The following is a 14,048-nucleotide window of genomic DNA, read 5'->3' on the forward strand; positions in this document are numbered from 1 at the left end:
TCTCCAGAGATAAAACTGGGCACTTCCACCAGGCCCCGTGGAGGACGGTAGTCACCTGGCTAAGCAGGATGGAGAAAGCGACCAGGGGAATCCGACCACTCAACATCCAGACTTCCCATAGTGTGTTTGCTTCCAACCACACCCATCACTGCCCACCGAGCTCCCGGCCCTCTGGGGTTCTATGGGACAGGCACCTGCGATGCAAGCTCTTCCTCTGTCAGTGAGGAATATGTCTTAGACTCAGGCACGCAAAATGCTTCACTGTGCAAGTCCTTTAAAGTGAAATAAACAGAAAAACCTGTCTTCTCCAATAATATCTCAAAAGGGACATCTCTGAGATCACGTGTTCAATTTCTCAAGTGAGTCTATGAAATTCTGTCACTAGTTCAGGTTCTATACCTTCGAGGGTCCAGTTCATGGTCCTTGGATCCAGTCACTAATTCTGGGTGAATTCGCACATGCTCCATCATTGGCTAAAAGAGTTTGGGTTGACAAGTTATAAAAGGCTTAATTTCTGTTGTATTTCTACACAATAAAACGTTATTTGACAATACAAAGGAATGAAGTACTGACACAGGCCACAACATGGATGAATCTTAAAACATTACATTAAGTGAAAGAAGCCATTAACAAAAAACCATATTATATCATTCCATAAGGATGAAATATTCAGGACAGGCAAGGCCTATAAAGGCAAAACATAGATTCATAGTTACCAGGGCTGAGGGCAGTGAGCAAGATGGGGAGAAGGCTGAATTTCTTTTCAAAATTTCCTAACATTTAATACGAAACTTACAAATGCAGCCCATCTCCATAGTACACTAAATGGCAAACAAATGAGTGTTCATTTACCTTGACCACTTCTTCAAAAGTCTCCAGGTTTTCCTTCATACTGTAGTGAGAACGCAGAAAGGAGACAAAGTTGCAAGGGTACATCCCATACAGGCGATGGAAGAGAGCGTAAACGCTGGCATGGAGGTGGACGAGATAGACTTCTGTCACGTGGCCTAAAAAAGAAATCCATTGAGGGGGCTCCTAGTTGGACACGGGACACGTGTGTGCCAGACAGACACACACACAGGCTGCCAATAGGACTTTCTGCGTATGTGTGCTCCCGCCTCACTCCAAAGACAGTAAGTAAAGAACAGTTTTCTAAAACCCAAATCTGAACACACCAGACACCACTGTCTGAAATCCGTGGGTGACTCCCATGGCCTCTGGATGAACTCCCGTCTACTTGGAGTAACCCACAGAGGCTTGCACTGATCTAATCCCTGCCCTCCTCTCTAGGCACCCCTTAACAAGGACCCTAGAACTGTAATACTTAAGCACCTTTACAAGAATACCCCCTGCAAGCCGTCATTGTGCGTCTCCACAGCCCGATTCAGCACACACCTCAAGAAGAGCACCAACTCACTCACCTTGTGCCCTGAGAGCTCTCACTGGGCTTGCTGCATAACAGGCATTCATATATTTGTGGAATGAACATGTGAGAGCCTTTTAAAATCAGTTCATAGTCTTAGCTATGCAGATTCGTAACTACAGAGTGAAAAGCGACTATCTGAAATCAGCTTAAAGAGCTAAGAGAGGGAGAAACAGAAAATTTAACTCATCTAGCCTTATCCAGACCCTATGGAAAATCCCAATGGTATACATAAAGCTGCTCTAAAACAAAGAGCAGGCCACTCCTTTCTCCTCAAGCAAGAAGAGCCTACTAGACAAGTTGGCATCATACAGGCCTCGGGCTTGTTACTTAATCCAGTACAAGAAGCCACAGTGTTCCATTTCTCAGGGCTTACACATTTCATTCTTTTGATGTGAACATTTCATGCTGGCAGGACCAAAAGATCCCAAAGTTCACATGTTTACAGCTTCTGAGTCATTCTGATAGAGCTGTGCTACCTGTTGATGTAGAAACTAAATCCCCCTGTACTGAAACCTGGAACACTAATCAGGGCCAGCCAGGTTCTCTCTCCTCCTTCCGCACGTACAACGGACGAGTTCTCTGAACCAGAAGCTTATGCTCTGTCACTACAGACCAAGAGGAGGACAAACGTGCCCCACAAGCGTAGTCCCATATGCTGCAACACAGATGTAAGCTGTTTTTCAGTTTATTGACAATCAGGAAGCTGTACCCACCACTCAGTTTCTCTGACAACTAATCCTCTTAAGCCAACAAAATAAGGACAGTATCTCCACAGTCATGCTTTTTTTTCTTTTTTTTTTTTTAAATTTCTTGGCATATGAGATCTAAGTTTCATGACCAGGGATTGAACCCACACCCCTGACATTGGAAGCTTGGAGTCTTAGCCATTGGACCACCAGGGAAGTCCCTGTCTTGCTTCTTATTTGTGCCCCTGGTGGAAAATAGCTGAGGTATTCCCTCACCTGGCTGGTGACAACCATTTCAGCGACAGGATTCTACATGTCCTCCTCTTCCAGCACACGACCTGTTCATCATTCACAAAAGCACTCATCTGGTGCGGCATGACGGGAATAGGAGGAGATCTTTACCTGGTTTCTTCAGGCACCATGACGAAAGACGGCCAAAAATATCAAAGAAATCGTGAAGGTGCTGTTTCCCCGACTGTGGAATCATTGGGAGCATGGTTATCAACACTAAGACTCCTGTTGTGAGGACAATGACGTCGGTGTCCATCTGGAGGAGGGAAGGTCAAGCGAGAAGAGACACCTCTCAGGTGTGCAGCATTAGATCAGCACACTTAGAGGTTCTCAAGTTAGAACACAGGCATAGACTCATCCTACCCCTTAGGATGCTGGCGGCACAACACTGAAACGGACTCAACCACAAGCCACTGAGGACCAGCTCAACCAAGCTGAGTCTGTGGGGACCATACTTAGGCACCAAACTCTTCCAGGACAGGGCTTAAATGTGGCTTAGAAAATCCCAAACCCAGATACTTCGGATGCACTGTAAATAGCCCTTGGCGGGACGCACTAGTTGCTTTTGAACAGAACAAAGAAATGTTGCTATTCTTGTTCATTCAGCCAAATTATGCAGTACTTACTCTTAAAAGTCAGGTAAAAAGACCCATATACATGAACAAGTTATTCTCTGTTTCTAAAGAATCATAACAGAAGTATAACTTAATAAGAAATTAGTATGGCACTAACAAATCTTCTTAATGGCTCACCTCACAGCAGTATTTAGAGACCAGCAAATAAAAAAGATACAGGGACCTCTGACCACGTCTAAAAAGTCATATAAATTTAGACTAACTGAACTTAATAACCGATGAATAATAAATCAACTTAGACTAGCTATAGCGGCTCACCTGACCCATAATTAAATTATGAATGTCTGCCAAGTAACTGGGATTCAGACTGAAGAAACAAGACATTAAACAAAAGACTACCATGCAGGTTAGAACATTCATTATTCCTCATAAAAAAGGAACCTATGAGTCTGGAAATAAAGTTTTTTTTTTTTTAATAAATATGAATTTATTTATTTGGTAACGCCCAGTCTCAATTGCAGCATATGAGGTCTTGAGCTGCGGCATGCAGGGTTTTCAGCTGTGGCATGAGAACTCTTAGTGTGGCATGTGGGATCTAGTCCCCCAACCAGGGTCTGGACCTGGGACCCCCACACTGGGAGCATGGAGTCCCAGCCACTGGACCACCAGGGAAAGTACCTGGAAATAAAGTTTTAAATAGATTTAGTTTTTATATCAAGCACCAAGCCATCTGTTATGGCAGATATCTAATAGGAAAAACAAAGAATACTGACAGGAGAATCAAGAATCTGTAATGAATTCTGACTAAAAAAAAAACCAAAAACACTAACAAAACATCCTAACTGAAAGTTTGGGTTAACAGTTTGTAAGTAATTTTCAAGGCTTATTCTTTTGGAAAAGGTTAAGTATTCTTCAATCTGAACTAAACAGTGTGCCTCAAAATCAGATTATATTCTCATCAATCCATTCATTTAAAAAAATGAAGCTGTTGAAATGGCTCCTGCTTTTCCTTAACATTAAATGCACATCTTTATGACGCCCTACCACCGTGACTCCCTGAGACCCACCTCTAGGGAGGATAAACAGCTGCCCTTCGCTGGCACAGACAGAAATCAACTCACACGGTGCTGTGTCACATGCCTTCAAAGGCTGGCCATCCTGGAACAAATGCTACTGGGCACCCTCATGTCTGGGAGGTGCGGGCAGCTCACATCACCCACATTTCCCTAGTTTACAGGTAGGAAACAAGCCCAGGAACTAAAACAGGTTAAACAAACGCCCTAAGTATTTCAGTAAGCCATGGTCAAAACTGAAACCATAAGGTCCCACTCAGGTTTTGACTCTGTAGAAAAGTGCACTAAGCTGAGTGCAAAAAAAGCAGAACACAGTCTGGTAAGGGCTTCTACCAAACAAACCTCATTACAGCTGCAACCAGAACCTGCTCCTAAATAATTAAAAGTCTTAGCCATTTTGCTATTAGCCAAAAGAGAATGCAGAAACAGGGATTCCCCCAAGACAAACCAGTACATTTCTAACTGACAAAAGGCTAGACAATGATGAAATCAAAGAGGGCTGGGATAGCATATGTTGAACCAATCTGATCGAAAAGTGACCATATTTGCTTGGACCACACCTAACTGCACTAGACACAGTGATGCACTGAGAGTTTCCTAAGCACCAAGTCTGAACCATGTTACAAGAAGAACCAAATGCCTAGAAGTCTTTAAACTCTCAAAGTTAAAATCTAGCTGGCTTGTTTTAAGGTCCTCAGAATTTCAGAAATTATATGATGAAGCTATTTCGTGCAAATCCTTACAAACATCGTACCTTGAGACATTTTAGTAGAGAAGGCAAAAGAGGTGCTTGAGAGAGCTTATGTTTCCATGACGGCTGCAGCCTCACGACGTGGCCCAGTAGCAAGAGGGTGGATAACCGAGAGGCGGCCTTGCCCACATATTCATTCATTTTGTCCAAGAGGTGCTGAACATGCACAAGAACAAGAGAAACGATCTCAATAAAGCTGAGGAAAGTCAAGGGACCCCAGGGAAACACTCATGTGAATGCATGAAGTGCACACGAGGCGAGGCAGCAGTGACCAACTCCAGTCTCTCGAGTCGTCACTTGGATGTAAAAAAGGGTCATGCAGGTAAAGAGATCAAACTCAAGGTTTTTTAAGGCCATGCAAACAAACACACTGTTGTGTTGCATGAGTCCTGAGAGAGGGCAGCCAGTCTGCAACTCCTGAAAAAGAGTCCCCACAATACAGGTCTGTAAGCAGGAAGGAGACTCCTCTGTATCTTTCTGAAATACAAATAGGCCACTTCTTAGAATAACCTCTGTTCTAATAAGCCTCGAATAAGTGGAAGCTGCTGAAACTTCAGGGGATCCTACTGGAAGCAGCTACTTATTGCTACCAGGGCCTTGCTTCCATGGTTTGGCCCCAGATATAACTCAGGTAGCAGTAGAAGTTAAAATTCAGCCCGGAGTGGGGAAAAAACACAAACAAAAAAACCACCCAAGATGTACTGTAAAAGGCAGACAATGGCAAGGCCTTCAAATCCCAGTTAAGTAAATCACCAGTACACATAAACTCAAGACAAATCAAAATGTGCAATTGCAAGGCTTTGTTACCTATTTACCATCAACAAAAATAAAAGCAAAAACAAAACATAAAGGAGCCTTCCAAGTGCCTGGTGCTTGGAAAGAGCACTAGGCAATTAGCCCCATGAGGTACTCACATTTACAGCATTTGCCATATGGATTAAAAGTCTAAAACTAGGATTAAAACCCTTCTCAGAGCACGTGTTTAAAGATGGGTACCTTATGGATCATCGTCACTATACAATTATAGCTTAGGATGACAGGATTTCTTCTGAGAGCAAGATCTTTGAAGGCCTCTGAAATATGTTGTATTTCGAAACCTTTTCCGGAAACAAAAGTCCTGACGACTATTTGTATGTGTAGTTACAATCTGGGAGCAGCGTCATCAGTGGCACACGGAAGTGGAAGCAGTAAGCTATAAACACACCAGGTATTGGGGCTACACAGACGCAGTCACGGCCCTCGGAAAAAGTGAATCAGATCTCTACTATTCAGCAGGTACCTTATCATGGGGCTCTTGCAAGGTAGTCAGGATGTGCAATACAGGCTGAGAGTTGGTTTCCAGGTAATAATCCACCAAGGTGTTCACAAGCATCGGACCACGGTCTAAAGAAAGAAAAGGACTATTTATAATAGTTATTTCCTCTAACATTCTAAACCTACCTCAAGTATTAATAGTTGCCAGTAACAAAATTCAGAGAATGGTTCTTTGTACACAACCCAAAGTTACACGAAATGTTGTATTTCTGTTTTCTAAAATGAATTTAGGTTTAACAACAGGATAATATCAAGTTTATATGCCTAAGTAGCCATAGTCCATTTCAGTTGCTCAGTCGTGTCTGACTCATTGCGACCCCATAGACTGCAGCATGCCAGGCTTCCCTGTCCATCACCCACACCCTGAGCTTGCTCAAACTCATGTCCATTGAGCTGGTGATGCCATCCAACCATCTCATCCTCTGTCGTCCCCTTCTCCTCCTGCCTTCCATTTTTCCCAGCATCAAGGTCTTTTCCAATTCTTCACATTAAATGGCCAAAGTATTGAATCTCAGCTTCAGCATCAGTCCTTCCAATGAATATTCAGGACTGATTTTCTTTAGGATTGACTAGTTTAATCATCCTGAAGTCCAAGGGACTCTCAAGAGTCTCCTCCAGCACCACAGTTCAAAAGCATCAATTCTTCAGTGCTCAGCTTTCTTTATGGTCCAACTCTCACACCCATACATGACTGGAAAAATCATAGCTTTAACTAGACGGACCTTTGCTGGTAAAGTAATGTCTCTGCTTTTCAATATGCTGTGTAGGTTTGTCATAGCTTTTCTTCCAAAGAGAAAGGGTCTTTTAATTTCATGGCTGCAGTCACCATTTGCAGTGATTTTGGAGCCCAAGAAAATAAAGTCTGTCATTGTTTCCAATGTTTCCCCACCTATCTGCCATGAAGTGATGGGAATCAGTGAACTAAAATGGATCGGAATGGGTGAATTTAATTCAAATGACCATTATATCTACTACTGCGGGCAAGAATCCCTTAGAAGAAATGGGGTAACCATCATAGTCAACAAGAGAGTCCAAAATGCAGTATTTGGATGCAGTTTCAAAAATGACAAAATGATCTCTGTTCGTTTCCAAGGTAAACTACTCAACATCACAATAATTCAAGTCTACGTCCCAACCACTAATGCCAAAGCTGAAGTTGGACAGTTCTATGAAGACCTACAAGACTTTCTAGAACTAACACCAAAAAAAGATTTCCTTTTCGTGATAGGGGACTGGAACGCAAAAGCAGGAAGTCAAGAGATACCTGGAGTAACAGGCACGTTTGGCATTGGAGTACAAAATGAAGCGGGGCAAAGGCGAACAGAGTTTTGACAAGAGAAAAAACTGGTCACAGCAAACACCCTCTTCCAACAACACGAGAGACAACTCTACACATGGACGTCACCAGGTGGCCAATACCAAAATCAGATTGATTATACTCTTTGCAGGCAAAGATGAAGAAGCTCTGTACAGTGCACAAAAACAAGACTGGGAGCTGACTGTGGCTCAGATCATGAACTCCTTACTGCAAAATTCAGACTTCAATGGAAGAACGTGGGGAAAACCACTAGACCATTCAGGTATGACCTAAATCAAATCCCTTATGATTATACAGTGGAAATGACAAATAGATTCAAGGGATTTGATCTGATAGAGTGCCTGAAGAATCATGGACGGAGGTTCGTAACACTGTACAGGAGGCAGTGATGAGAACGAACTTCAAGAAGAAGAAATGCAAAAAAGGCAAAATGGTTGTCTGAGGAGGCCTTACAAATAGCTATGAAAAGAAGAGAAGCGAAAGGCAAAGGAGAAAAGGAAAGATATACCCATTTGAATGCAGAGTTCCAAAGAATAACAAGGAGGGATAAGAAAGCCTTCTTCAGTGATCAATGCAAAGAAATAGAGGAAAACAATAGAATGGGAAAGACTAGAGATCTCTTCAAGAAAACCAGAGATACCAAGGGAACATTTCATGCAAAGATGGGCACAATAAAGGACAGAAACAGTATGGACCTAACAGAAGCAGAAGATATTAAGAAGAGGTGGCAAGAATACACAGAAGAACTATACAGAAAAGATCTTAATGACCCCGATAACCACGATGGTGTCATCACTTACTTAGAACCAGATATCCTGGAATGTGAAGTCAAGTGGGCCTTAGGAAGCATCAATACAAACGAAGCTAGTGGAGGTGACAGAACTCCAGCTGAGCTATTTCAAATCCTAAACAATGATGCTGTGAAAGTGCTGCACTCAATATGCCAGGAAATTTGGAAAACTCAGCAGTGGCCACAGGACTGGAAAAGGTCAGTTTTCCTTCCAATCCCAAAGAAAGGGAATGCCAAAGAATGATGGAACTACCACACAATTGCACACATCTCACATGTTAGTACGGAGAAGGCAATGGCATCCAGCTCCAGTACTCTTGCCTGGAGAATCCCATGGATGGAGGAGCCTGCTAGGCTGCAGTCTATGGGGTTGCTAAGAGTTGGACACAACTGAGCGACTTCACTTTCACTTTCATGCATTGGAGAAGGAAATGGCAACCCACTCCAGTGTTCTTGCCTGGACAATCCCAGGGACAGGGGAGCCTGGTGGGCTGCCGTCTATGGGGTCGCATAGAGTCAGCCATGACTGAAGCAACTTAGCAGCACCAGCACACATTAGTAATGCTCAATATTCTCCAAGCCAAGCTTCAACAGTACCTGAACCGAGAACTCCCAGATGTTCAAGCTGGATTTAGAAAAGGCAGAGGAACCAAAGATCAAATTGCCAATATCCACTGGATCATAAAAAAAGCAACAGCAGCAGCAGTGACAAAAATAATTCATGCCTATTGTTAACAACTCAGATTATATGAAAGGGAATAACACACAAGTGACAGCTTTCCTCACCACTGGCCTCACAAGCCACTGCAGAGACAAACACTCTTGGCTTTGGTTCATGTCCTTTCAAAACTTTTCATCCTGGCAGCAGCGCCCACACACAGCCCCCACATCCACACAGCCACAGTTTGTGCACACACGTGTCTTTTCCACTCAACACGGTGTGGTGGAAGGGTCTCCCTTCTTCCTGCTGTCATGACACCTTCCACGATAGCACCGACGACCTGCTTCCTTCTCTGTACCAAGCTCCTCGCTATCCTCACGGCTCTACTGTTAATTCAGTCAGCCACCTACTGAAGGATACTTTGGTTTTTCCAAGTTTTTGTTACATTTCATTCAAGTGAATGAAATATGGATTCTTATAAGCGGACCAAATGGCATGTGCTTTTAATTAATGACAGATATTCCAAAAGGGGTAAACTGCCATGTATTCATTCTCCTGCTAACAACACCCATTTATATGACCAATATTTGATTTCTGCCAATCTGGTAAGCGAAAAAAGGGTACTGTTTAAACTTATATTTCTATGATTAAAAAGAAGTTCTAGGTGGCTCAGTGGTAAAGAGTCTGCCTGCCAACGCAGGAGACACAGGAGATGCAGGTTCAATCCCTGGGCCAGGAAGATCCCCCGGAGAAAGAAATGATAACCCACTCCAGTATTCCTGTCTAGAAAAATTCCATGGACAGAAAAGCCTGGTGGGCTACAGTCCAGGGGTTGCAGAGTCAGACACAACTGAGCATGCACGCAAGCATGTTTCATATTAAAAATGGCATATGATTGACAGATGACATGATGTATCTGGGATTTGTTTTAAAATACCTACGCGGGGGGAAGTCAGGGAGGTTCACTGAAACAGTAGAGACTGGGCAAGCAAGGTTCCTTATGGGATTCTTACTTCTGTGTTTGTGAGTTTATGTGAAGGGATTCCCAGGTGGCTCTATGGTAAAAATCTGCCTTCCAATGCAGGAGACGCGAGTTCGATCCCTGGGTCAGGAAGATCCCCTGGAGTAGCAAATGGCAACCCACTCCAGTATTCTTGCCTGGGAAACTCCATGGACAGAGGAGTTCTGGCAGGCTACAGTCCATGGGGTTACAAAGAGCTGGATACAACTAAGCGACGGAGCACGTGCACAGCCTGTGAATAAATAGTTCCGTAACCAAAAGCTTAACACACCTACAGAATGAATCAGCCATGTACGCTTTCTCCTGGTGGTTTTAAAGACTCTCTTTAGAAGATGAAGCGGCTAACCAGGGTAGGGTCTGGCTTACCAGAACTGAGATTCTCTTTAAAGACGGCTGTTCCGTCGCCACGCACACTCAGCAGCGGGGAGTCCAGCATGGAGAGGAGCTCCCCAACATTGGCTTGCTGGGCCATTGTCTGACACGAATGTGCTCTGCTGCTTCAGGACGCACATTAAAGACTTTGAAGGTTCTTCACTGGTGACACGACCAGACTAAAAAACAGAAGAGAAATGTGATAATTTTGTCCCCCCCACAAAAACCTACTTGCCAGACGATCTGAGCGTGTTTTCCAAGCAGTGTTTGTCCGAACACTGTTGATAAAAAGAAGCTGAGGTGTGTAAGTAACGGTGTTCTTGACAAATTTATGGAGAGGAGTTCTAGGCAATGCAACAGAGAGAAACCTATTTAAAAAAAAACAAAACCCAGTTGGAATCATCCCAGCAACTTAGTGACAGCACTAAATTGAAGTTTTATTAGTTTTATTAATTACTGCTGATTCTACCTTGGGTTTAGGCTTCAAATCACTGGTCCAAAGAGTAGATGAACCATTTTCAGAAGAACTGAAAGAATGCTATCTTCTTGATAACCCCATCAGTGTCTGGAAGACAGTATGGCCGGTTAGGTCACAAGTGTATGAGTTCGAAACCTGATTTCAACCCGGGATGGTTCCTCTGTTTTCAGTTTATGCCCCTCATTCCAGACACCGATCCCACACTGCAATGCTGCTGGTTACAGCGAAGTGGGTATGAATGAACAGGGGCATCAGGGCAAAACCTGCACCTTCAAATACGCAGTCCTTCATAGCAGTGGAGCAGTCACTTTATATAAAAAAGCAGCTCACTCTCCACGAGTCACTAGACACACTTAAAACCATTCATTTCTCCCCACTATGGTTTTTAAACCTGTATTTGTATAAACAGCTACTATTTCTTAGACAGGCACTGCAAACCCTTCACAAATATCATCAAATATACTCCATATATAACTACAGTATGATTGGTTCTTTTATCCCCCGTTTTACAGGGAGAGGAACAGAGATCAAGCTATTTGCTTAGTGTCACAAAGCTGCTGCTGCTGCTAAGTCACTTCAGTCGTGTCCGACTCTGTGCAACCCCATAGACAGCAGTCCACCAGGCTCCCCGGGTCCCTGGGATTCTCCAGGCAAGAACACTGGAGTGGGTTGCTATTTCCTTCTCCAATGCATGAAAGTAAAAAGTGAAAGTGAAGACACTCAGTCGTATCCAACTCTTAGTGACCCCATAGACTGCAGCCTACCAGGCTCCTCCGTCCATGGCATTTTCCAGGCAAGAGTACTGGAGTGGGTTGCCATTGCCTTCTCCACAAAGCTATCAGGAGGCAAAACCGGGGAGAACTGAAATTTGACCCCAAATGTACTTCACTCAAAGCCCTAAGTCCATAAACATAACATTAAACTAACTCGTGGTTGTGATCATCACAGTGACTGTGAGGCAGGCAGATATTATCTTTATTTTACAAATCAGAGTATGGATATTCAAAAAGGATAAACAATTCTGCCAAGGTCCCACAGTAAAGCAGAACTTAGATGGCTCAGCTCTCAGACCAACAACTGTATATGTCACCTGCAGCCACATTAAAATATACTCTTAATTTGTATTTGCTGGTCTTTGAGCAAGCTAGAGTAACGTTCTGGAACTGGCGGTCCAGTGACTGAGACTCTGTGCTCCTAGTGCAGGGGGCCCAGGTTTAATCACTGGTCAGGGAACCAGACACCACATGCCACAACTAAAGATCCTGCATGCTGCAACTAAGACCCAGTGCAGCCAATTAAATATTAACACATAAAAAAAGATACATACTTAAAAAAGGAACAGTTCTCAGGCTTCAGTATGTATTAAAATCACCTGAGATCTAACTTTCTGGGCCCATTTTGGAACTGAATTGTGGACTCAGGAATCTTCATTTTAATAAGCACTCCAGAATAATTCTTTTAAGGGTAAATAAGCCCCATTTGAGAAACACCACACAAAGGAAAAACTGCTAATGAAGAGTTAAGCTCCTCCTTCTAGAATGCCAAATTTGAAGTAGCAATGACCCCCTGAAACTGGTGAGTATTAACTTATTATTATCCGTGCTCGTTTAATTACAACCTGGTGATATTCAGTGATTTTTCTTTTGGTGAATCGGAAATTCATTAGCCAGAAAGATCAATTAAAACATATAAATGAATTTTTGACAGCAAATCTCGATACAGAAAACACGCTATATAATAAGAATATAATACAAATTTATATTTACATAAGTATAAATCCAACAGGTAAATCATAAAGGAAGTCATTTCAAAGGACTCAGAAACGTGAGACCATAATCGGTAAGGTTTCACTGTAAAAGGTGAAAGCTGAAAATAGAAACAAATTTCACCTTATTGTAAGTTGGATTATATTAAACTCACAAGCGAAGACAATACCAACCTGTCAGAGTTTATTGTTCATCGAAAGGATTAAATGAGATAACCTATATCACACAGTTAAGCACAGTGCCTGCCTGGCACACTCACTCACTCACTGAGTGGTACTCACATATCACCATTACGAATACTGGTGAAAATCTTTGGGTCACCACTTTCAAAATGACTTTAACAGCACATTTATCTAGCTGATCCTCACATTCATTTCTACTTCGGGTAACTCACAAATGATTCTTAGAGGTGTTTTGCCCCTAAGTTCGGTTTTGTGCCAGTAAAGCGGATACTTGCCTTGTCTCAGGCTAGTGAGGCTCCTGAGTCTGTCTTCCGTGCGCTCAGAAGACAGTCGTGTCAGAGCTGCTCCTGCAAACGCAGGCAGCCCGGAGCAGAGCAACTAGACAAAGATGGCGCCCATCCAGTCAACTTGGCGGTACTCAGGGCTGACCGACACGGACCACCTCACTTTTTTTCAGGCTGTAATTTAGGTATAAAGTCTGGTTTCTGGAGGCTACTCTTTTCAAGTGCTTTACAGAAAGCAAAAATAATGTTTTAGTCTAAAATATACTTGTACATTTTTTTGGCAACAACCTTTTGTTGCTTGTCTCCTCAGTTCTAAAATTCTACCTTTCAATCATATTTTTCTTATCCCCAGGAAAAATATAAATCATGGGTTTTTTGTGGGATTTTTCATTTAAGTGCCTCAAGTTCAAGGATTTTTGACATTCTAAAAAGCCCTCTCGGGAGTTCAATCATAAGCCTTTGGAATTAGTTCCAAGACCAGAATCTCTCTCTTTTTTAAACTTATTCAAATACTTGGTTAAGCGCAGGGTGCTAAGTAGGGAAGAAAGACTTGGCGTGTGCCATGAAGAACTAGACATATATGAGCAGGAAATGGACAAGGTTCAGTGAGTACACAAGGGAGGGAAGGGACCAGCTCCAGCTGGATGTGGTGGGAGTGGGTGAGTTGCACATGTTAAACACACTTTACAGCCTAGAGCAGACAAGGGAAAAGTCACTGAGAGGTTAGCACCACAGCTCATCAGGCATCTGCTTTCGCCGTGAAAGTCTTGCTTCCATTTTGGAAGTAACCAAGCATAGCAAACAGGAGATGGGAAAAGCCGAGAGTTCAGTATCTGAGTTCATACAGTTCTGTATCCTACCCACCAGAGCAACATTTTGTTTAGTTTAAGACTACCATTGGGGGCCACACAGCACAGTACAGTGCCATCAATGATGCTGTTTATATTAGGGAGTCATGACTTTCAACACCCACTCCCTACCCCAAAACCTGTCCCTCTGCCAGTCTCCTGGACCTCAGTAATAGGCACAACCATCAGTCTACAGCCGACACCTAGGTGAC

General features: G+C 43.1%; 1 protein-coding gene across 3 annotated transcripts in view; it reads right to left on the reverse strand.

Moving 5' to 3' along the window:
- TSC1 (TSC complex subunit 1) overlaps nucleotides 1-14,048 on the reverse strand; it is a 47,117-nt gene that overhangs the window by 20,885 nt on the left and 12,184 nt on the right. For all 3 annotated transcript variants that reach the window (XM_052649432.1, XM_052649433.1, XM_052649431.1), the window contains exons 3-8: nucleotides 10,273-10,457; nucleotides 6,082-6,185; nucleotides 4,806-4,958; nucleotides 2,515-2,659; nucleotides 853-1,007; nucleotides 400-473 (exon numbers count right to left, since the gene is read on the reverse strand). In XM_052649432.1, the coding sequence (XP_052505392.1) occupies nucleotides 400-473; nucleotides 853-1,007; nucleotides 2,515-2,659; nucleotides 4,806-4,958; nucleotides 6,082-6,185; nucleotides 10,273-10,378 (737 nt within the window). In that variant the 5' untranslated portion in view covers nucleotides 10,379-10,457. The remainder of the gene's footprint in view (nucleotides 1-399; nucleotides 474-852; nucleotides 1,008-2,514; nucleotides 2,660-4,805; nucleotides 4,959-6,081; nucleotides 6,186-10,272; nucleotides 10,458-14,048) is intronic.

This window comes from Budorcas taxicolor, chromosome 11, assembly GCF_023091745.1.
Source record: "Budorcas taxicolor isolate Tak-1 chromosome 11, Takin1.1, whole genome shotgun sequence".
Lineage (NCBI taxonomy): Eukaryota > Metazoa > Chordata > Mammalia > Artiodactyla > Bovidae > Budorcas > Budorcas taxicolor.